Source organism: Fusarium falciforme, chromosome 1 (genome assembly GCF_026873545.1).
Source record: "Fusarium falciforme chromosome 1, complete sequence".
Lineage (NCBI taxonomy): Eukaryota > Fungi > Ascomycota > Sordariomycetes > Hypocreales > Nectriaceae > Fusarium > Fusarium falciforme.
Window position 1 is genome coordinate 1,739,850 of NC_070544.1, and position 22,511 is coordinate 1,762,360.

Genomic DNA, 22,511 nt, shown 5'->3' on the forward strand with positions numbered 1-22,511 from the left:
GTGGAACAACCTTAACTTGACTTCTTCCCGACCCGGTGGCATTCTTCATCTGGCTTCCTGAATGACCTGCATTGTCTTATCATTCCGTTTCATTTGCTTGTTATCAGAAGAAATACGAAGTTAATCCCAGGCATGAGAGGAAAAGTCCCCAGCGCGTGTGAGAGGTGTCGCAAACAGAAGCTAAAGGTGAGCATCCTCCTCTTCTCTCCTTATTGCACCAACAACTGTAGCTGAGAAAGGGCCTAGTGCGACATTGAACGGCCTTGTACCCTATGCGTGCGGTCCAACGTAGAATGCATCACTCCCCCGGTCGAAAGATGGAGAGTCCACCATCCACAGAAGGAAACCCCGGCCCCTCGTGGAGAGCCAGCGGCCAAACGGCGTCGGCTCCGTCGAACGAGAGATGGGTCCTCTGCGCCGGCATCTCAGCCTGAAGGAGAAGGACCTCTCAGCCCTGAAGTCATTAGTTCGAGCCCAGCGAGAGCCCCCGACGATTCTACTGGAGACGCTCCCTGGAATGCAAGTTCCACAATCACACTTGTTGAAGAAGTACGACTTGAAGATGATCAAGATGGATGTTGACGGTGTCGCTAAGACTGATTTTAGGCATTCCATCATCATGAAGCGCCCTCACCCGAAGAGGCTGAGACATCTGCTTTCCTAGCAAGCACATGGGCTCACCCGAGACCCAGAGTGTCAGGGCAGCGACAACCACAGGGAGCACCGAGTCCGTTACAGCGAATGCTCTCTCAGCACCTCCAAAATGCCCGACGCCGCCAAGTCCCAAGATCGCCCATATCAATCGCCACAGAGCAAGAACTGTTGATGCTGCTACCTGATTTGGAAGTGGCAACGACACTGGTCGAAAACTACTTCGATCGAATCCATTGGTTTATGCTGGTCTTTCATCAACGAGATTTTAGGAACAAGTTCCAAAATTTGTATGGCCCTGGCCCACGTCCCTCTAACGAGGCTAGCCAGACCAACGGCCGTGTTGGTTACATTGCTGTTCTCTTGGCTGTCTTTGCAACCAGCTTGCAATACACCAATGCTGAACAGAAGGACCTCCTACTCTCGCACGGCATCGACGCCGAAGCACTCAAAGACAAAATTTTGGTAGGGCTCAAGCTCAGATTTCTCGACATCATATCATTGGGCTCTTTGGAGGTTGTCCAAATGTGTATTCTGCTGGGAAGTTACTACCTCTATCATGGAGAGCCCGAGATGGCATGGCCGCTGTGCGGCTCCGGTTTGCGCATAGCTCAAGCACTTAACCTCCATCGCAGGGTCCCAAACGACAAATACGATGATGAGTCTCTTAGGAAGATGATTGAAGATCGAAAACGTGCCTGGTGGGCCATCTACGAGATTGAAACTTTCTGTTCGATGCTATACGGCTTTCCTTCGAGCATATCCGACCGCGATTGCGACGTCGCTCCGCTTAACCCCTATGACGAATACTCGGGCTCCATGTCAGAGGAACAGTATGCGACGAGACCGAACCTTTTGTTCTTCAAATGCGCCATGTCGAAACTGTCAGCGATTGTCAAGTCTGCGCTGGACGACCTCTACGGGACTCGTTGCAACGGGGAGCGGCAAGGCCCGAGCCAAGCCGCCCGTTTGAAGAGCCTCGTCAACAAGGTGGCATCTCTAAATTCAAGACTACTTAGATGGAACGATACTCTCTCTCCGAAGCTCAAGTATGACGAGTTGGCTGGCCAATCATTGACTAGCGATCAAGTGGCTGGCCGTTCAACTCAATCCGAGGTGGAGTTTGAAGAACACCTCTTCAGACTCCAAGCACTCTCACTCAAGCTGGCATATGAAAATGCAAGAATTCTCATCCACAGGCCTTTATTATCCTTCAAAATGCGCCGACGTCCCTCTGAAGCTCAAGAAGATACTCCTGGCTGCCAAGACCCCTTTGAGCTCGCAATGCATACTTGCCGAGACGCAGCGCTACAAATATCCCAGGTCGGATCAACCACGTACCTGCGCGAAGCTTCTGAAACATATGCGATTGCATTTGTCTCTCTGCATCTTCTCACCGCTGGTGTGACCTTGTGCATATCAATATCACTCGATCCACTGAGCTTGAAAGCCTACGAATCGAGGATGGGGATTCGAAGACTTATGCAGATACAAGCTTTTTTGAAAGAGAAATCTATTGTTGCTGCCCAAGGGCTCGATATCACAACAAGACTGATGTCTTTGGTCATGGCTAAGGAAGTCGACGCCATGTTCGAGGTTGGTCCAGGGGGCCAAACAACAGGCAAACGGCCTATAGATTATGAACGAGGTGACGCCTCCACGGGAATTTCCATAGAAAGGCCCTCTGAGCAAGCTCCAGCGCAGATACCAGTGGAAGTATCAGCAGCCGCTGGTGGAGATCTTTCCGAGTTATCACACATCAATCTGCCCAGCGAAACAATCGATGGGACATTCGATGACCAACTCGTCGAGTTTTGCGAGAATACATTCATGACGGAAGCAGTTTTGGAATATGAGCAAGGTACGTGGTATTTCACTCGGGAAATAAGAAAATATTGATTCACTGACGGGTTGCACAGCCATCACAAACCCATTGAGTATAGCCAACCCGAACGAAGAACCTGTGTTCTTTGATAATCAACAAGACACCTTCTTAGGAGGCACTTCACTCGGTCAGGAGCAAGGTTGGATCTGGGGTTGGAATTTCTTGGGTTAGGGCTTGACAGGCGCTCTTGCCAATTTGATGAGGCACGTGAATCTCACGGTTGATGTTTGTTGAGGGAAGGATGAGTCGTCAGGCTCGTGACATGTCTGCATTCTGAAGGCCAGGCGTCTCGCAAGTACGTAAGATTTTCTTTACATAATGGAGATCAATCATCTCGAGAAGGTTTACAAACACGTGATTTGGGACAAGATGACTCCTTCCAGGCACCCGCGATCCATCGTTTGCTTTGAAATTGAAAGGTTCACAGCTTCCTCGGTAGGTTGTTCTGCTCTCCTCAGTGGTTTTATTCTGGGGCGACCATGCCTCGACAGAGAGGAGCCTTCAACAGAGGCAGAGTGCGATCTTATTCGAGTGATGGCATCTGGTGCTGTGGTCTTTGGGAGATGCCATTCCCGCCTCCCAAACTCAACTGGAAGAGTCACCGGCGGTTTAGAAACTAAGGCTCAACAACGACCCGACCATGTCCACCAAGATAATCCGGGTTCCGAACATACATGAGGGAGAGTTCGAGCTCACGGATATGAGAAATTTCTGTCATAAAAGGCCGAGTGCCCGCCAGCAGTCTGGCCAGCGCTGCACTGCCCGCCAGCTGTCAAGATTCCGTTCCTCCCCTAGCAACTGACATGCTCAGAGTTTCCTGCCCCGACGACACATAGCAACGAACGAACACAAAAAGACGAAACCTTGGTGGGAAGCAAAACAAGAGCCGGTACTGAATCTTGTTTTGTTTACCCATCTCGGGTTCGTTTGTTTATTCTCTTTGCTACACACTCGCTATCCTCTCTTCCGCTGCGTCTTTACTATCTCGAACATTCATCACAGCAATAACAAAATGAATTTTTCATCAATAATGAGTTCACCGGTAGCGGACCAGTACCAGGTTGATGAATTCAACTATGGGCCGCCTCCGGCTTCATTTTTCACAGGTCCGGCTGCTCGCCAGATCCAGAATCCCCAGCACATTTTCATGAATTATCCTCAGCCGGTTCCATTGGTAACACATTCCCTAATCCCAAGGTCAAGATTCTAACAGGTTCAAAGCAGAGGTCCGGGTCGGCTTTTCAACCCCTTCAGGCGAGAGATGGGTTCCCAGATATCGACCTGATGGCACTCCAGCCTGCACCTCAGGCGTCGACCCCCGGGATGCATCCTACTTCGAACTATTGCTTCCAAGCGGGGAATCAGGAGCCGAACGATATGCCTGTCGGTGCAGGGTTCAACAGCTACCATCAACCGCTTCCCAACGCCTGGTACTCCCAGCCCTCGCCGAACGTTGCTGGGGCTGCTTTTCAAGGGATGCCAGCTGGCCAGGCCTCTCATCAGGTCCCTCCTCAGCTTCCCCAGGCTTATTGCAGCATTGCTGGGGGCCCTTCGCCGGAGATGCTAGGAAACCAGACCCCTCAACCCTTTGTTAATGCCAACGGGGCTGCTCCTTGGGGAACATTCGTTGGTCAGACTCCTCACGGGAGTTATCAACCCTCTGCCAACATGACTATGACCGCTCCTCAGGATTCACTTGTCAGTCAGCCCTTTGTTAATACCACTGGGGCTGCTCCTCAGGCCATTCCTCAGGCCTTTCAGCCCTCTGTCAATAATACCGGGGCCGCTTCTTGGGAAACACTAGTTGATCAGACCCCTCGCCAGAGTCATCAGCTCTCCACCAACATCCCCTCGGCCGCTCCTCAGGAGCCACTAGTCGATCAACCCTCCCAGTCCCCTGTTAACATCGCAAGGGCTACGCCTCGAGGGAGGTCAGTTAACCAGGCCGCTCACAATGGCTCTTCCCAGGCTCCTCCTCAGGCCCTTCAGTCCTCTACCAACGTCACTGGGACTGCTCCTCGGGGAACGCTTGGTAATCAGACTCCTCACGGGAGTCACCAACCTTCTACCAACACTGCCGCGACTGGTCCTCAGAAGTCAACAGACTGTCAGACCTCTAAGCCCACTGTTGAAAACACAGGGGCTGCTCATTGCGGAACACTCGGTAGCCAGAGTTCTCATGAGAGTCATCAGTCCTTTACCAACAGGGCAATCACTGCTCTTCAGCAGATACTCGACAACCAGAGCCCTCGACGCTCTGTTAGCGCCACCGGGACTGCCACTCAGGGGGAGTCAGCCAGCCAGGCCTCTCTTGGGAGTCATCAAGCCTCTACCAACGTTGCTGTGACTGCCCCTCAAAAGTCACCAGTCAGTCAGCCATCTCAGCCCTCCGTTGGCACCCACGGGGCTGCTCCCCAGGGGGAATCAGTCAGCCAAGCCTCTCATGGGAGCCATCAACCATCTACCAACACAACAGTGGCTGCTCCTCCAAAGTCACCAGCCAGACATCCCTCTCAACCCGCCGCTGGAATCACCGGGGCTGCTCCTCTGGGGAGACCAGTTGGCCACAATGGCCTTGAGGTACACAGCAGGATACATGGCAGCCGAGTCAATGGCGTCAGAAAATCAACCACCACCCAGTCTCCAACCACGTCTCGCGGCCGCAAGAAGTCCGAAAAGAAGAATCCGAGCCCAACAAAGACGCAACCACAGAAATCCTGTCCCCCACCACCCCCAGTTAAGGACATACTCAAGCAGAATGGATGCACCAGCTGGGAGGCCGACATGGCCCGTCACCTCCATAATAGCAATGTGATGGGTCTCTACAAGATTGGAGATTATCTGTGCGACGTGCACGCCGCCTCTGGCGACTTCGTCAAGCTCGCTAAGCGTGGTGTTACACCTGACGGGGAGTACTTCTGGTGCCACACCATCCTAGGGCAGCGTATTCACTCTGTTGGCGCAGAGCATCTCAATGGCAAGATTGTTTGCTCGAGCAACGGCGCCTTTATAGCGATGGAGGACTCTCAGGGAAATATGATTGTTCCTAAGTGGCAATTTACCGACCCTGTGGACCTGGAGAGCAAGTCCAAGAAGCCGAAGGATCAGAGCGAGTCCAGGGAGCTGAAGAATCAGAGTGAGTTCAAGAAGCTGAAGCAGGCGCTGAAGAATCGGAGAACCACACTCAAAAAGGAGACAGCAGTAATCTCAGGACTCAAACCTGGCTGCGATCCGATGTGGTTCTAATTCGACAACCCGTTTCAGGGATCCGATCGTGGACGAGATACCACAGAATATTGGACAGAGAGTATAATCAGCGTTGGAGGGATGCAAGCGCGTTGGAAAGGAGTCTTTAGTACTCTTTATCGGTTAGTGTATGAGGCTAAAATTGTATGACTAGGTCATGTTAGAATAGGGATGTATCCGAGTATAGGTATGTTTGGGAAGATGGAAGGATACCAGGAGTATACGATGTTTTGGACGATGGAAGGGGTACGAGGGGTATGGAGTTTCTTGGATGAGGCAAGGCTCGTTTCGGAGCGGGCTTTCAGGCCACAAGCGTCACCAGCAGCGTATTGTCTCTTGCTGTAAGGTTCGATTATGTTCTGTTTGTTAGTCGGTTTGGTTTCCAGTTTTAGATAGTTATAAAAGTAGGTAGATTAAGTCGAAGTCAATTGATGGCAGCACTTGCTCCACTAGTGACTTGATTCGCAGTCCTTCCTCGATGAACTGTGGCATTTGTCCGTAACGAGGCATTTGTTTGTATTTGTGAGGGTCATATTGAGCTAGAATGGTATATTGGAATCGGGTTCTTTCATTTTAGTGAAATACTTGATTGAAATGTGCTTTTCGTTGTGATCTGGTCTCGATGATGGTAGGTTGAAGTTGCGACACCGGAAGAATTGCGCGCCGACATGGATAGCATCATCAAAAAATGTCCCAGGTCGTCGCCACTTTTGCTAGCAACCACAGCTTCAATTCGACACCAACCCGCTCATGCGCCTGTACTACTAACGCTTCCTTTTCTTCTCTTGTTCTTAATCTTTAATCTTTACGCATAGAACACAATGGGCGCGTCTTCGTCCAAGGTTGCCCGCAGCGCACCGCGGAAATACCCTGCTCGAACTCCCGGAGCGGCGGTCCCTCGAGGACCTCCTCGCCCCAAGCCCGCGGCCAAGCCCAAGTCAAAGACATTGGGCGATGGCACCAAGGATGAGGGTAATCTACTGATGCGTACCATGTTTCACCGCTTGCGCTAACTCGCATTTGCTAGCTCTCCGTGCGGATTCCATGGATCCTGATTTCCCGACCGGCGACTTCTCGCGCCGTCTTCAGCAGATGGGCATTGCTCAGCCGAATCCGACATACTCTCCCTCATCTACCGCCTCGTCGCAGCTTGGTCCTCAGGCTCCCCTAGGACCGTCGTTCGCTCCGAGCCGAAGCAATCCGACCCTCGCCGCCCTCGAAGCCCGACAGAGACTGCAAGACGAAGCGGAAGAGGATTTCGCAGCGATCGGCCGCGGCGTCGAGGGTAGACGGTTCCTCGACATGAGGACTGTGGTGGATGCTACGAAGCTGCGCGATCGCGGTGTTCCCGACAAGGACATTGAGTTAAGGCTCAGGATACAACCAGGGCTTCTGGGGAGGCTCGGTCCGCAGGGCATAATATCACATGTCACGAGTCCCAACTAAAGGGCAAGACTCAACTGCGAGTTATAAAGTCGTTATTCTTCTACCTGCTATTATGGCCAAAGGAGTGACGCAACGAGTATCACGACTGTACAAAAACCTTTTCTCCTCGCTCCCAAAAAATTGTTTCAGATACCCAAAGAAAAATGTTGACATCCAACCTGGCTATGCGCGAGTATGCTTTTGTTCCCCGGTTCCCCCATAGATACTGTTTAGCTCTTACCAAGCGGCGTGACCGCCGTCGATGCGGAGATCGGCGCCAGTCATGAAGGTGCTTGCGTCGCTGAGAAGGAAGACGGCGGCGCCGCGATACTCGTTCGGCATGCTGATGCGGCCAAGCATGTTCTCTCCAGCCCACTTGGTTTTGCGCTCGGGGTAGTCGTCAAAGAGGTTCTGGAGCATCTGGGTCAGGATGTAGCCGGGGGAGAGGGTGTTGACCCGGATGCCGTATTGGCCCCATTCAGCAGCGAGGTTGCGGCCGAGCTGCACTACAGCAGCCTTGGATGGGTTGTACACCCTGGTGAATGCGTGAGCTGGCGAAGACTTGGTAGTTCATGCGTGTTACTTACGGTGCTATCATGCCCTTGTTGGCAATGGTGCCGCTCATACTGGCGATCAAGCAGATGCTGCCCGGCTGCTTGAGGCGGACCATCTGGCGGGCAGCTGCTTGCGCTGTCATAAATACGCCGGTGAAGTTGATGCTCATCATGTTGTCGGCATCCTCGGCCGTGTACTCGAGTGCTGGTGTCTCTTGGTTGATACCGGCGGCGGCAATGAGACCATCCAAGCGGCCAGTGGTGTCGGCGATGCCCTCAAAGATGCGATTGAGCTCAGGAACGTTTCTCACGTCGGACTGGTGGTATGTGAGGGAGGTGCCAAGCTCCTCTTCTGCCCGTTTGGCGACCTTGGAGAAGCCAGAGGAGGGGTCGTTGGCGGGCGAGGGCAACCGATCAATGGTATGGACTGACAAGCAGTTAGTGACGTGTGGTACAATACGCCATGCCACACGATCTCACCTGTTGCACCCGCCTCGAGTAGGGCCTCAGTCTGAACAAGACCTAGGCCTCGCGCACCGCCCGAGACGACAATGACCTTATTGCGGAGGCTGAACTCGGGCAGGAGGTGAGGCTGGCCAAGAGCAGCGTTGTGCTGGGGAATGGTGTTGTGAAAGGCGCGGACGGCGACAGGAGCGTACCCAGCTGTCCGGAGAGGCAGAGCTGGTCTGGGCAAAGGCTGGCGGGCCAGCGACCTCAGGACGGGAGCGAACTTGGACATTGTGTGTCGGGGTGAGGTTGTGAGGATGGCGGGAGCTTGGATTGTCGTTCAATTGAGTTGACGGCTTCTTCTCGACTCTCCCTCGACATGAGCGGGAGGTCGGGCCCTTTTGTACAGAAGCTCAATAGTCATGAGCCATGCCCGTCATGGCCATGAGCTTCCCCTCGCTGGGACACACCCTCGAGTCCTCATGGTTTCTTAGACCGGATCGAGATTTCCCAGTGGCGTTTCGTCACCTTGACCACACCACGGCAGGTGTCACGAGGGAGTATCTCTGCTCTGTGATGGAGGGGCAAAGCAAAGAGCCGTGGACACAGAAAGGAGCGACTCTGCGAGCGAGGGTGTGTGAGAGTGTGCGCCTCTGCCTGGCATGGCTGGGAGAGAGGGAAACACGAGCGGCTGCTGTGAGAGGCGTGCGCGCGGGAAGGGTCAAGCACTAGGACGATATTGACGATGCCGAACGAGGCTCGGATTTCCTTCAACAGTTAACTCAGGTCCTAGCCGAGCTACGATCGACGTCAGCCACCCTTGACGCCCCCGCGTCTTGGCCCTAACCTTGTCTCTCTTCGGGGGAGTGCTGCCTTTTGCAGGAGCTCAATGGGCATGGTCGAGCATCTTCTGCTGCTTCGTTGGAAATCCCATGACCAGGTATCAGAACCCGAATACTCACCGAGGAGCAGTCCATGTCGCAACGAGCCGATCAGTCCCATGGGTGAGGGCGCTATTGACTGACTGTCCTGGGTGCGTGTTGTGTGGGGAAGGTTCAAGCGGAGACTGCTCCGGCAATGGGACCTTTATCCCCAGCTTCCCCATCAAGCCGCAGGGAGCTTTCTCCAATAACGAGACTCGGCCTCTCCCAATTCTTCTCTTTCCTCTCCCCGTGGCTCTAGATCTAACATTAGCATGGGCCGGGATGTCGAGTTTGGGGTAGTGGCGCGTCGGTTAGCGCTTGAGCCATTGCAGTCAAGTCATTTCGCTATATCAGGTCTTGGGAAAAGCATTTCGGGTCACATTATCGCGAACGCAATCTTAGCACACACATGGACTCTGGAAAAATAGCAGGCCGGCTTGGGTAACACGACGCTGCTCGTCAGCCTCAGTTTTGTTGAGAGGCCCGACTTCTTCCCCCGCACACCCAGCCGAGCCAGTCCAGGCCAAGCTCGCGGACTTCCCCGCCAGAGACATTGGCATTGAGACCGGTCCCGCCGCCCACCCTGCCCTGGGACCTTCCATGATAGTTACATTGGAAAGGATGGAGAAGCACATCATGAGATCTGGTAGAAAAAGGAATCCCGTCCCTCGCTCGGCGCCCTCGGGGTGGAGTCTGCCGAGACGTGTTCCTGAAACGGAGATAATCTCGAGGGTGGGATGCAGCGCAGTGTGCTTGCGCAATCTGGCTCATGAAGCCCAAAGGAACCCAATATGGGCACACCCAGGCTGTTCAATCATCTATGACCATCTGTACATGTAATCTGGAGGTCAGTAGATGGTCATTCAAACCAACACTCTACAATCCCTACGCCAAAACGTCACACCTCCGTTGGAGTAGATCGGGATCGTCTTTCCATCGCATATACATGTCCGCAGATGGGAAAGGTAAACGTAGATGTGATGTATTCGAATCAAGGTTGAGATCCATGGGGCGCTCCCGACACATTGGAAGCTTGGGCCGTCCCGGGCAAAGATCGGCAGTGTCAAGGCCGCCCAAGCATCAGCATCAGCGTTGAGATCATGCTTTCACTGCAAGAGACAGACATAACTCACGAGGTCAGGTGCATATCCTTTTGCCGTGCCGAATATAACCATCCATTCTTCCATTGGCTACGCGGCTGCATCAAAAGCCTTCACGTGCGGAATACATCCTTGCCCCGCAGATCTTGGGGCCGACGAACGGGCGAGGAGAGTCAAGATGAAAGGGCGACAAGGGGGACGAGGGTCTAGATGGCAAAGGTGCATCTCTAAAGCCAAAAGAAGCTTCTCTTGCAGCTGGAGAGGCCCGATAGCCCTCCCTCACGCCTTTGTCCGGCTGGCAGGCTGGCACATCATGCCCTTGTTCCATTTTAGGCAATCCCGGGGACGTTGGCTTTCGGATGACATGTCTCGGTGGCCACTGCCCACAAGGTGAAAATACCAAGAGTCTGGAAGCATCCCGCTCTCCTGAGCGCCATCCGCTTGCGGGAAGCCTCTGGGGCTCCCTTGTCATGTTTTTCTTTCTCGCCCTGCGCCTGGGGCTGGTCATCTTCATGTGAGCAGCAGAATCTGTCTTGATCCACAATCTGTAAGGGTCCAGCGGTCAGAAAAGCCATACACGAGTTCTTGGTCTTGAACAGACATGGCCGGATACACGTTCCTGGATGAGATGCCAGCTCTGGCAGTAGTCGGCCATGCACGTCGGAGCCGAGCGTCAGCTCATGCGCTAGGCACACTGGATGGATGGACCCTTGACGGATGCCCTCATCTGTAAGTGAATGCCGATGCTGCAGTCCAATAACCTCGGACAAGTTAGCCGCCTTGGTATCAATCAGCAACAGTCAGCACGGATGGCACACCCCCAGGCCAACATTCGGTTCAGCCAGAATGGGACAGTGTAGCAGAAGCTGAGTTATCATGAGAAGCAATCTGTGTACAGACTCAATGTGAAAAGATGCAGGAACAAATGCACACAGCCTCCTCTTCCTCCTCCCCCAGTCCGCTGTCGAGTCGAGAGCTAATATCCTCTGTATTGACCTTCGATAAGGCCTTAGTTAGCGCCAAACAAGCCAATGCAATAAACCAATAAAATAGACGCTATAAACCAGAACAATAAACCGCTGATGCCCTCCTTTTTAAAGTTGCCTTCTTTTCTCTTCGCTTTACCGTCCGTGCCGTATCCAGTCACCTCCCCAGTCAAGTAGCACCATCGATCCATTGGGAGACGGTGACCAGGGTGGTGTAGACCATGGCAATGAACCCAACTACCATGAGCGCCACATCCAGTGCCTTGACCCAAGCCTTTTCCGCAGCCCCCTTGTAATGCAGATACGCCGGATAGATGTAAACCAGAGGAACACAAGCAAAACTCCCAATCAATGCAACAAACTTGTCCAGATCACTGGCGCCAACGATACTGACACCCGCGCAAACGCCCACGATGAGCGTTCGGAGCGCGTTCTTCTTCCACTTGATCGCAATGCTCTTCTTTCCTGTTGCCCGCTCGCCAAACACAGACGTCTCGATGATACGAGCCGCCGGGAACAGCTGAACAGGGTCTCCCGCCAGGACTGCCAAGGAGTAGAGAAACTGAACTGCGTTGACGAGGGGCGAGTCCTGAGGAAAGTTGGAGATGACCTGGATCTTCGTGCGCTCGCCAAAGGTGGCGTAGCACATGGCTCCCACTGACGTGAAAATGATGGTGATGATGAACATGACAAGGTAGAGGAGGTTGCCGAACTGCTCGGGCTTCTTCATGCTTGACTGGATTGGAAGGATGAGACCAATTCCTTCAAACGTAAAGATGGCCGAGCCCACTGTCAAGGGAAAGTCAGAGGGGTTGAACAGTCTGACTGTTGGATCTATGCCATTCCGAGAAAGAGCTGCAACATCGTAGTACCAGATGTAGACAATGCCGATCAAAATGAATGCGTCGGCGAGCAGAGCGGCAGGTCCCAGCTTGGAGATATTTCGGATCAGGGCAAGTGGGATGAGTATGAGCAGCTGCAGGGCAATCAGAGTTGGAACACTCAGCATCAGGTTGTGGTCGCCTGCAGTAACCGCATCGAGGAAAGCCCAGAGGTTCTCTGCCGTGAAGATCAGTCCAGCGCAGACGAAGCCAAGCTGGGAAATGGCAATCGACGCAAGGATCAGACTTCTAAACCGTGGGCCAACGATGGCAGCGCCCAGCTCTCCGTAACCTCCTCCATACTTGTCACGGCAGTCGAGAAGAAGCCGAAAGCATCCACAATTGACGAGGGACAGAACAATGAGGGTAATTGACGAGAACAGGATACCTCCGTTGCGGAAGGCCTTGGGAAGGAACATGATTCCAGTGCCAATAAAGGCCTTGATGAGTGTGAAAAAAGTCTTAGTCGTTGTAGCATCGCCCTTCTTGTGCAATCTCCTAGAGCTCTTTCTACGACCAAGAAGTGGTCGAAGCTCAGGTGGTTGTTCCACATCGGCCTCATCTCGATCGTCGATGGCAGATTCGTCTTCACTATCAGCATCCTCGAGATCTTCGCCAGCAAAGCTGCCGTAGAGGTCGAGGAAATCGACAAAATTCTTCGCAACGACAGTGTAACTACTCATTCGCCTCTGTCGTGCTCGAAGTTGCAAGTGGTGTCGTCTGAAGCCACCAGGCTCACGCTGTTCAGGGTATGATAGTTCGTCGGCAGGGCCCAAGCGCGGAGAGGCGTGGTGGGAGAAGGTGTTGGCACGGCGAATCGAGTTTGCACGAGCCTTGATCTTGAACATGTCGCGATGCATGTCACCTCCCTGCAGAAGAAGGGATGATTCGACGGGGTCTGCTTGGGAGGTTCGGTCGAGGCTGACAGCGGAGGCCGAGGGAACAGGGCCTTGGGACGGGCCCGAGACAACGTCGGGGTCGGCAGAGTAGCCATCTGGGAGATGCCGATCAAGGATGGCCGCCTGCCGCTTGCTGGTTTGGCTGCCCAGGCTGCTCGGGGTTCCGTTGAAGTCGGCCATGTTTACGAATTCTCGAGTTGGACGTGGTGGTCAAGGTGACGTAGGTAGACTAAAAGAGCTAGAGCTGCAGCTGTGCTGTAAAGCTCGATGAAGAGTATGTTGATAGGACAGATTCCAAGAAAACAATATTATTTAATACCCTCAGCTGCTTCAGCTGCCTCTGGAAGCTTCGGCTACCATCCGTGAGCGGAGACGAGAATTTGTCGAAAGTATATGGAGAACAGGAACTGCGAACGGCAGGATCACCAGGTTCGGTCAGCTCTTGGACGACATTCGGGTCGGTGGAATGTCTCTCCCGTGAAGCGGCTAGCTGTTTGAGGCTTGGAATGGTGGGGCGGAAGACACCACGTGCCATCCGAGATTCGAGCAAGTACAAGTACCCGGGACACCCTTCCATTCCGCACAATCATGCACTTGTGAAGAGCGCCGCGAGGTACTAACTACACAACCTCTTCCTGTTCCGAGATTTTGTGGCGCGGTGCAACCGGCATGAACACCCAGCTCGGTGGTTGGCCTTCCTCATTCGACAAAAGCTGAGCTTCCGGGGAAGTGAATGGCTGAGAAGTCTCAGCTCTTGCTCGCCATGCTTTGAATGTCTTGGGCTTCGGAAAGTTTGATCTAAGATTGGATACATTGTGTCTCTATTGCATTTGTATCTAATTAGCTTCACAATGCTTTTATAGTCTGCTAGAGTTCTTCATAACGTCACTTACAACCAAGAAACGACTACCAGTCTATCACGTAGTTTCGTTTCCTACTTGAGTGTCCAGAGATTAATCGACCGAGAAATACATGTGCCAGACACCCTATAGTCATCATTCATTCCCTTGACAACTTGTGAATCTTCTTGTTATGTCTCACTCTGCCAAATGCAACGACATACCCTCTTCATTCCCAGCCGGATTTGGAATCTTGACCAAAGTTGCACACCCCTGACAATCTGTAAGACAGTGACAATGTCTACAAGTAAAATTCTATTGATCAACACCCCCATTCTCGATAATCAATCCACAGCATCCCAGCGGCTGTTTAGGCAAGAAGCTCCATGTGGTTCATTTATGGATTTTGAGAATAAGACATTGATGTCTTAGAACAAAAGCTTTGTAGGAAGAGATCTGACAGAGACTTGATCTTGGTTAATGCAATGCAACCTAGGTTTCGTGCGGAAGTAGAGTCAACGTGAAATGAACTGTCCACCCCTAGAACAAACTACGATTCCATATGCGTCTTCCAGTTCAGCGAATAGCATTAGTGGCCCTTATAGATAGTCTTACGTGAGTAAAAAAAATTGGGGACGGGATTATTAGTCCTACCACATTGGCCAATATTCATCTCATATTCCAAGAACCAATGCAAGCATTGCGCCGAGCGCAAATGCCCTCTTTGATGATCAAGGTGGTATAATAACGAAATACCCTGCTCTTAGTCGTGTGTACCACGGTGCACTGCGAAGGATTCGCTGAAACTCGAATCGCATTGTATATCAAATGACAAGGCGAGAGTCGAGTGACATGAGGGAAAATATGCGGCAAAATTCTCTAGCGAAGTTGCAATAGCCTGTAATTCCTTCACGTGTATCATTCTCTTTCCAGAATGAAGATAAGCAGCTCAAACGTCACCAGATAGAATGTAATGGATTGATGGATTAGCAAGGGACCTAGAAGATTTTACCCAATAGCGGTGCTAAGTGAGTCGCTTGGACAATATGTTGGCAGTTAAGGCAGCGAACGCATGAGTTATATCGTCCCGAGACATTAACCAAGTAATGGTTGAAACTTCTCTGGGGAATGGTAACCTCATACCCTGGAGTCTGAGAATTGTTGATCCTTAAATCTCCTAATAGGGGAAACGCCAAGGCAGACATCGTCTCCTCCTACGATGCCCGTTTCAGAGACCAGAAACGAGCTTGGAAACCATGGTGCGTTGTTGAGACGATCGTATGTCGATAGAATTGAGAATGCCCTGGATGTCACTGGAAACTGGGAAAACCATAACATATGCCCCTGCATCTCCCCCTCTCAGAGCTCTGCATTAGATGGCTCGTTTGGACATTGTTCGGCTTGTGGAGGATGAAGAGACCGAACCTGCCGCCACAGTCCTGCGGACAAACCAGCCTTGGTCTTTTTACATCCCCGGCTGGTTCGGGTACACCCGTGATGGCCCACGGGAGGGAAGGGTACCCGGGTCCCACGATCACCATACTCCTTTACTTTGAATGGGCATATTGTTCGTTGGAGAGTGCCAGGGCTGAAGGTTTCTGCCCTGTTCTTGACCTTTGTGGATTTATCCGATGTAATACACGGTGGGTCAAGCGGTTGTGTTCCCCATAAACTTCTCACATTGTGTAATGATCGTCTACTGATTGTGTCTGTTTCAAGCCTGAAGGGCAGTGAGAATGGGCTGGGCCAGCCTTGGGTCCTCCCTTAGGATCTATGTGATTTAGAAGCGTCACCTCGATGTCCGGGACTGTTCTTCTTTATAAATACTATGAGCTCCTCTTGCGATTTCATCGCAATCCCTATCAGGTCACCACCAACTCATCACCTAGAACAACACAACCTCCCTTAACCACACAAGCCCGAACCAATAGCCGCATACCTCAGCTTTTGCCACCATATTGTCCGGCAAGATGAAGTTTACCAGTTGAATTTCCGCTGCTCTTCTTGCTATTGGCGCTGCTGCCGAAGATGCATGGACAAACCCGGATGGTGGCAACACCCATGTCGACATTGGCAACAGGAAGGTTACCTATGGCTACACCCCGCCCTGGTACGCCTTTGACAAGATCAAGGAGGAATGCCCTTCGAATGGGTGCAACAGTGAGAACAAGATCGAGTACGCGACCGGTGTCATCCAAAACGGAGAGATGAGGCCCGCCACAATTACTCTCGCTGTTGAGGGTAGCTTCAACGGTGTTGGAGAACAAGGAAGCAGAGATGACCTGGTTGAAATCGTCAAGGCTGTTTCTGGTGCCTCTCAATACGATTTTGAGCAAGGTGTTAGCTATTACGTCGGAAATGGCTGTGCTGTATCGGGGTTTATTCCCTGATCTCGTACGCCTTGACTCTCGCGAACTTGGTAGAACTGTGCTCACGTCTTTCTAGCTGGGAAAAAGGAGTATGCTGACCAATACACCGCGACTGATCTCATTGTTATCCGAGTTGAGAATGAAGACGGTGGCCTCCTTGTAGACATGCCTGTTGGTATCAAGGTTGACATTGACGATGGTGGTGAGGGTGTCTGCGACACTATCATGTCGGTTGGCGGTGCCATTGCCGGTGATATCAATGGTCTGGCTGGCGGAGTTTTTTCCTTGGCCGCGTTGGCTTGTGCTTAGACTTAAAGCAAGACTCCGACGCGCATGGCGCAGACCAAAGGTTGCCGAGTTTGGCTGGACTGGATTCTCACTAGGTAAGGTTTGTGGTATGGTGTATTCTTTTATTGTGGATAGTATTCGATTCTAATTTCACAAATTGTAACTATCATCGTACAAATACCTACCTATCTATGATGGAATATTCTGGTTTCTCCTGTGGCTGTGTGATAAACTGCCTATGATTAAGTCACGCTTAATTGCGAAGGGGGAAGGAAGAATTGACAAGATAGCTAAAATGTGATATGCGAACTTCGTAGCAGTGTTATCTGTTAGTGTTTCTATAGGGTCTGCGCTGGAAAAATGAGATTATTCACGTCATACACAATCGTGAAAGAGATGACATGCCTGAAATGAAGTGAAAAGCGCATCTATTCCTCCTAAAGACGACTAGTGATGGGCGTCCCATCTTCACTCTCAAGTGATTGCTTGCCCATCTTCATTTTCCATCTGCGCATCTGATGTGGTTGGCTGTGGTGATTATTTGGCGTTGCTGCGTTGAACTCTTTGGGATCACCGTTGTTTGCAACCTGCCCGAGGATGGTCCCAATTCTTGGTTACAGCGAAGGTGTCATGCGTGTTTCCAATATTCGGAGCTTGGACCAGCAAGCTGGCTTGTCACTGCTCTCTAGGTACCTGTCAGGGGGTCGCTAACAGCTCTGGGCCATGCGCGTTCATCCATGTCAAAGGAAGGCTTGCTGTCAGTGACCCAACCGCGTCGCGTCGCGTCAAGTCGTGTTGGCTCTCCGCCAAGATTCCGCTCCGCCCCGCCCCGCCACCGACTTGGTGTGGGAATAACCGCAGTAAAGCCGAGTCGGTCTGGCAAATTTTCTCCTCAGGCAGCGCTGTCACACTAAACCTAATGAGCATGGACGCGCCTGTCCTTTCGCAGCCACCTGAAAGCTCATTCACCAACCTCAACATCGTCGCTCACGCTCATCAACACCGCCAAGATGAGCTTCGCACCCCTCAACCCCCGTCCTATGCTGCAGGACCTCGTCAGCAGGACCGTTCTTGTCCGCCTAAAATGGGGCGAGGTGGAATACAAGGGCACACTCGTCTCTGTTGACAGCTACATGAACCTCCAGCTCTCTGGCACCGAGGAGTACATCGCCGACAAGCCCACTGGCTCTCTGGGCCAAGTGTTGATTCGGTATGATATTACCCCTTCTTTTTAGACGCGACGATGACAAGCTAATGGCGGACCACTGCAGGTGCAATAACGTCCTGTGGGTGCGCGGCGCCGACGAAGGCAAGGACACGGATGCTGCGATGACGGGCTAATCCACCATGGCAAAGGTGATGGGACTTTGTATGGGAATGAAAAGGAGGACACGGCGCTCTCAACCTTTCAGAGTTTTACTCTGACACGAACCCTACGTCTGGGGTCACACCACACACCTCTTAACCACCAACCGCCTGCTCAAGGCCAACTTCATGTATCCGTCTCCGGCATCTCGCAACGAGACAACGGCCTTGAACTCATTTCAAACAGAAATAGGCGAAGCGACAGAGAAAGCCTTGTCAGGCATGGTAATGTGCCGGGGGCTCTAATGTTTACTCTTCAATCCTCAAGATCACCACCAACTATTCTTACTCTTTCATGGCTCCTCGACGTTCAACCTGGGCGATTTTTCACGTGGTTGTATGGACAGTCATGGTTCTACCATGGGACATCTGTGACTGGGCTAGCTGATGAGGCAGAAACCCTCTTATCTGTGTATCAAGAGGCTTTGGTTGCACTGAAATTGCGCATGCCTCCTTTGGGCGGTGCTTGGAATCTCGCCAAACTATTTTGCAATTCTGATGACTTGGTCGTGTAACCATCTTCCCCCTAAAGCCTCTTTTTCTAGTAATCCATGCCCCTTTTTGCCATGAAATCCCCGCAAGATGAACTTCTCTGTAGCAGAACAATATTGGCATTGATTTTGAATCCGCCACCGTGCTAACGACTACGAGGTTCGTAGGCCCGAGTTCTGCGTATTGATATGCCTGTTTACAGGCTTTGCCAAGCGTTTTCAAGTAGGCTTGTATGATCATTGATAGTCTGAAACGAACCACTGGACAAGGATATACGTTATGAAAGCTTCGTTTGCTATATCGTAAGTTGGCCTTCCTGGGTTCCCATAACTGATCGAAACCCCATTTTAGCTTGTTCAGAGGAGCCGTGTTCCTGTAGGTACTTGGATTTGTTACAGTCTGAAAGGTGCAGTAGTAGAAATGGAATGCTGGGCTGCTTTTCTTGGTCAGATCTGATATAGTGGTCCGCTTGTAATGCTGTTCGAGACCGAGGGGATGGTGATGTCACTGGATTTCGGAAAGAAGAGACATCTTGAATGCTGTTCCAGGAGAATAGTGATCCAGAGAGGTCTATCATCATCACGAGTTTCGAGGACACATAACTCTATGGGGTAGAGAAACGCGAGACTATTTGGGACTAGATGAGGCACCAAGGAGGGGGGAGGGGGGGAACTTGAAGAGTTTCAAGTCTCTGGACTCAAGGCCAAAAATCTCAATGGGCATTCGTTGGATGGATTTGAAAAAAAAAAAAAAAAAAAAAAAAAAAAAAAGAATTAGAGGACGCTTGAACGCATCCGGAGAATTGAATGCAAGGGACAACTCGTTGTAGCCCTTATTATCATCGAACCGGTTCTTGGCCCGAGTTGGGCATTCAGCTTTGAAGTGGCAAGGGGACGGCAGTCTGGACTCTCGATGAGTTGGCCCTTGCCCCAGGTCACTTCAAGAGGAACGGATCCAGGTCAAATGGCTTGGCCAGTGCTGTCGAATGGCGTACCCAGAACCGCCATTACTCACCCACTTGGCAGGCTGCAGGCCGCCCGTCGGATATGTGTCCAGGTATGGCCCGCCCTCGCTTGCAGAGGAACATGCTGTGGAGAAGGGTAGGCAGGTTGGTTTATCCATGGTGCCCACAATTTGTCGCTCCCCAGATCAGTGCCCAGAGTCAGCTGCCGGACCGCCATCTCCCAGGCATCAATGCCTCCAGCTGTCTCCATCCTCCATCAGAATTTCGCGAGTTTAGAGGTGTTAGATTGGTAGCATAAACGCGCGCCTTCGTCAGAATAGCTCTCAAGTTCAGAAGCAGAGCTCGGCCACTGAGTTTCAGCGAAATGAGCACACTCAGTCGAATGCTGCGCCTCTGGAGAGTGGCACTAGACCTGATGCAACAGAATGGGCCGAGATGGTGCTGACAGTTTAGGTGTCTTGTGTGACACGGTGCGGCTGGGACGGAAGGGAGAGAGTGTCAAGAAAGATACATGTGGCCAAAGTATTCTGGGGCAGCGCACCATCTGAAGCGCAGCGCGACCAGCTGGAATCCGCCAGACGTCTGAGGGCCTTAGTGCAGTGAGTGAGTTGTTATTTATCTTGGAAGAGGACCATCAAGCCAATCTAGAGCTCAATCGTGCTTCAAAGTGATTTCTAACCACCGAGTAGAGGTTTCCCAGCTCCTATCGACTTTACGTCTTACGACGAAGCAAGGTCGTCGCGGCAGCGGGCGCTCGGGGAGGGGCTTCCTCCCGCCTTTTCAGTTCCCCAGAGCCCCGTAATGCCCTTTATCCGGGCGTCGATTGGGGCAAGAGGTGGTGTGAGCAGGCCGACTTCAGTGGCTCTGGGGTGATAAGCGTAGCGGTGGGTCTCGCTGAAGCGGGGAAACAGGATCGCGCCGTTTTAAGTGCCGTGAATCTGGGGTAAGCGGGTCTTTAGCGGGCTCAGTGGAGACGCTTTAGGGGGCTTGGGGACCCTCTGGTTGCTGGAGGCTGTGATTGATGGACTGCGAAAGACCTCTGAATAGCGACGAGACGCTGAAATGTAGGGGAGCAGGCGTTGAAATGAGCAGTAATTTGGGGCTCGGTGGCTTCTGGCCCAAGACATTGAGCAAACACGGCAGAGTGGCACAGAGGAAAGTGCGGGCAGGGGCATTCTTCCCTCTTGCGTTGCACCTTCCTGCTTTGTCGATGCTATTGAATGCTACCAGAATAAAAAACAAACATGCTCACTCATTCCCGTAATCATTGCCGTGCAACAGGCTTGGGACACCGTTTTATCTCCATCAATTGATCCCGATTCTGAGCTGAGTCTTGCATTTCCAACACAAGCCGAGTGAATCGTCGAACGACCCAAGGAAGGAGCGGCCTGCGACTGCGACTGTCGACGTAGAAAACACGCCACTGTGGACATCTGCCGGCGGGGTCGTTGTCGGCTCCAGACCAATTCATTTGTTCCCTGCAAGTCCCTGCCCTCCCCTGCCACGTACCTCGAACATGTGTGCCCTGGCGTCTGGGGGTCTGAGACTGAGGCAGGCTGGGAGGCTTTCCTCGATGGTTTGCCCTGACGGAAAGCTGCCTGGCTTCAGGAACAACGGGATCGTAGTGCAACACTCAACAGCTTGATCGCGGCCCAGCGCCAATCCTTTGAGACTCTTTTACCTAAGCCACCCGCCCTCAGCACCTCAATCTCAACTGAGGGAGTAGACCTCTGGGGGAGCAGATCCTCCTGCATCACCCCGGACCTCGCGTCAACAACAATGACTCTGAGGCGTCGCTGGCGTGGCCACTTTGCAGGAGATAGCGCCGTCCTCGACGGCCGCCTCCTGCTCGCTGCAGCCCTCCTCTCTGCTTGCGCCGCCTCATACTGTTTTCAGAACCATGCTGACCAACCGCAATGAGGATTTGCGCGACAGCCAAGCAAGTCACGAGGAGAGACACGACGTAATGGAGGGCACGAACAGGTCCGCGACGAATCACCGTCTGTCTCGACCTGCCGGAGAGTTTGAGATTGGGCGAGATTGCAAGCCATCCGCGCTGGGTTGCAACCTTGTCCGCCAGCACAGTACGTACTTTACTATGTACCATCGTTCCCTGCACGAGGTGCTCACAACTCGAGGTATTGTCCCCCCCAAGCCACGACCTGGCAAGTATACCCGTCTTGTTGTCTCTTCGCCTCGTCGCCGTGGTGTCTCTCCCTCGCAGGTACGCACCTCGAGGGCTCACGCGCCTTACCCCGCTCCATGTTTGTAAGAAGCCCTACAACAGACCAGGTTGCACATATATAACGGAGGCAACTGCCCTTTTCTGTTTGACTTTGGACTTTGTAACTCTTCTTTCCATCATCACAGCCATCAAAGCCACCAAACAATCATCACCTTCAACGACAGCCAACACAGACCTACCTCTGACTCCTTGGTACTGCCTTTTCTCCAAACAACCCCTTCATCAGATCCAGTCGACGCTCTTCGGTTGGATTTCCAGTAACAACAGTGAGTACCCATTTCGACTCCCTCATTCTCGCCTCGTCCCCAATGCCTCTCTTCCCTTCAGCCAACCACACAATCCATTTTCGATGCCATCATCCATCAATAATAGGCTTACATATCGCTGACCATTCATCTTAGAATACCAAGAGCCATCCTACCACCAACACACAACATGCCTCACCGCGTTCCACGACTTCCCGCAGCCCGCCCCTCAGAGATCTTCTGCATGGGCGCTGCCGGTGTTGGAGTCCTGACCCCTCTCTACCTCGTCATGCCCGGCGCCGAAGAGCGTCTATCCAACCAAACCAACAAGTGGGCTCCTCGATGGGAGCGCAACGTCAGCTACTTCATCCCTCCCGTCGAGCGAGGTGTCCAGCGCATCGAGCCTCCTGTGGCCAAGATGGTTCAGCGAGTGGAGGATCGTCTGCCTCTGGAGAAGATGGCCAAGTCTGTTGACAAGGGCATCCGAAGCGGTATTGCCCGGTTCAACGGCGAGCCCAAGCCATAAGTACATCATGTCCTTTAGTCGAGCCGCAGAAAGGCTTTTTCCTTTTGTACATTACAATAGCATACCCGGGTAGATGACGCATTGTCCACAAGACCCATACGAATGAAATAATTTTCACATCTGTTTGTCTTGATGTTTGTGAACATGGTGCTCAAGTGATGCCTCGTGGGGTTGGCCTATG

General features: G+C 52.3%; 7 protein-coding genes and 1 pseudogene across 8 annotated transcripts, besides 1 other annotated feature; 6 read left to right on the forward strand and 2 right to left on the reverse strand.

The window, feature by feature from the left end:
• Window positions 1–429: 429 nt before the first annotated feature.
• On the forward strand, window positions 430–2,707 carry NCS54_00045400 (annotated as a pseudogene). The gene is made up of 3 exons: window positions 430–549; window positions 607–2,512; window positions 2,571–2,707.
• Window positions 430–2,707: a sequence feature.
• An 841-nt stretch (window positions 2,708–3,548) lies between these two features.
• NCS54_00045500 (Hypothetical protein) lies at window positions 3,549–5,782 on the forward strand (the record flags this gene model as incomplete). The annotated part of the gene is made up of 2 exons (XM_053146105.1): window positions 3,549–3,710; window positions 3,758–5,782. The coding sequence occupies 2 exons, from the start codon at window positions 3,549–3,551 to the stop codon at window positions 5,780–5,782; spliced, it is 2,187 nt and encodes a 728-aa protein (XP_053002080.1).
• An 821-nt stretch (window positions 5,783–6,603) lies between these two features.
• NCS54_00045600 (Hypothetical protein) lies at window positions 6,604–7,228 on the forward strand (the record flags this gene model as incomplete). The annotated part of the gene is made up of 2 exons (XM_053146106.1): window positions 6,604–6,754; window positions 6,810–7,228. 2 exons carry the CDS (start codon window positions 6,604–6,606, stop codon window positions 7,226–7,228), a joined length of 570 nt encoding a protein of 189 aa, XP_053002081.1.
• A 216-nt stretch (window positions 7,229–7,444) lies between these two features.
• NCS54_00045700 (Hypothetical protein) lies at window positions 7,445–8,500 on the reverse strand (the record flags this gene model as incomplete). The annotated part of the gene is made up of 3 exons (XM_053146107.1): window positions 7,445–7,742; window positions 7,795–8,188; window positions 8,242–8,500. The coding sequence occupies 3 exons, from the start codon at window positions 8,498–8,500 to the stop codon at window positions 7,445–7,447; spliced, it is 951 nt and encodes a 316-aa protein (XP_053002082.1).
• Window positions 8,501–11,386: 2,886 nt separating this feature from the next.
• Window positions 11,387–13,177, reverse strand: NCS54_00045800 (Hypothetical protein; the record flags this gene model as incomplete). Its single annotated transcript, XM_053146108.1, has 1 exon — window positions 11,387–13,177. The coding sequence occupies one exon, from the start codon at window positions 13,175–13,177 to the stop codon at window positions 11,387–11,389; it is 1,791 nt and encodes a 596-aa protein (XP_053002083.1).
• Window positions 13,178–15,806: 2,629 nt separating this feature from the next.
• NCS54_00045900 (Hypothetical protein) lies at window positions 15,807–16,514 on the forward strand (the record flags this gene model as incomplete). The annotated part of the gene is made up of 3 exons (XM_053146109.1): window positions 15,807–15,819; window positions 15,865–16,173; window positions 16,282–16,514. The coding sequence occupies 3 exons, from the start codon at window positions 15,807–15,809 to the stop codon at window positions 16,512–16,514; spliced, it is 555 nt and encodes a 184-aa protein (XP_053002084.1).
• A 950-nt stretch (window positions 16,515–17,464) lies between these two features.
• NCS54_00046000 (Sm protein F) lies at window positions 17,465–17,834 on the forward strand (the record flags this gene model as incomplete). The annotated part of the gene is made up of 2 exons (XM_053146110.1): window positions 17,465–17,703; window positions 17,765–17,834. Exons 1-2 carry the CDS (start codon window positions 17,504–17,506, stop codon window positions 17,832–17,834), a joined length of 270 nt encoding a protein of 89 aa, XP_053002085.1. The 5' UTR covers window positions 17,465–17,503.
• Window positions 17,835–21,994: 4,160 nt separating this feature from the next.
• Window positions 21,995–22,330, forward strand: NCS54_00046100 (Hypothetical protein; the record flags this gene model as incomplete). The annotated part of the gene is made up of 1 exon (XM_053146111.1): window positions 21,995–22,330. The coding sequence occupies one exon, from the start codon at window positions 21,995–21,997 to the stop codon at window positions 22,328–22,330; it is 336 nt and encodes a 111-aa protein (XP_053002086.1).
• Window positions 22,331–22,511: the final 181 nt, after the last annotated feature.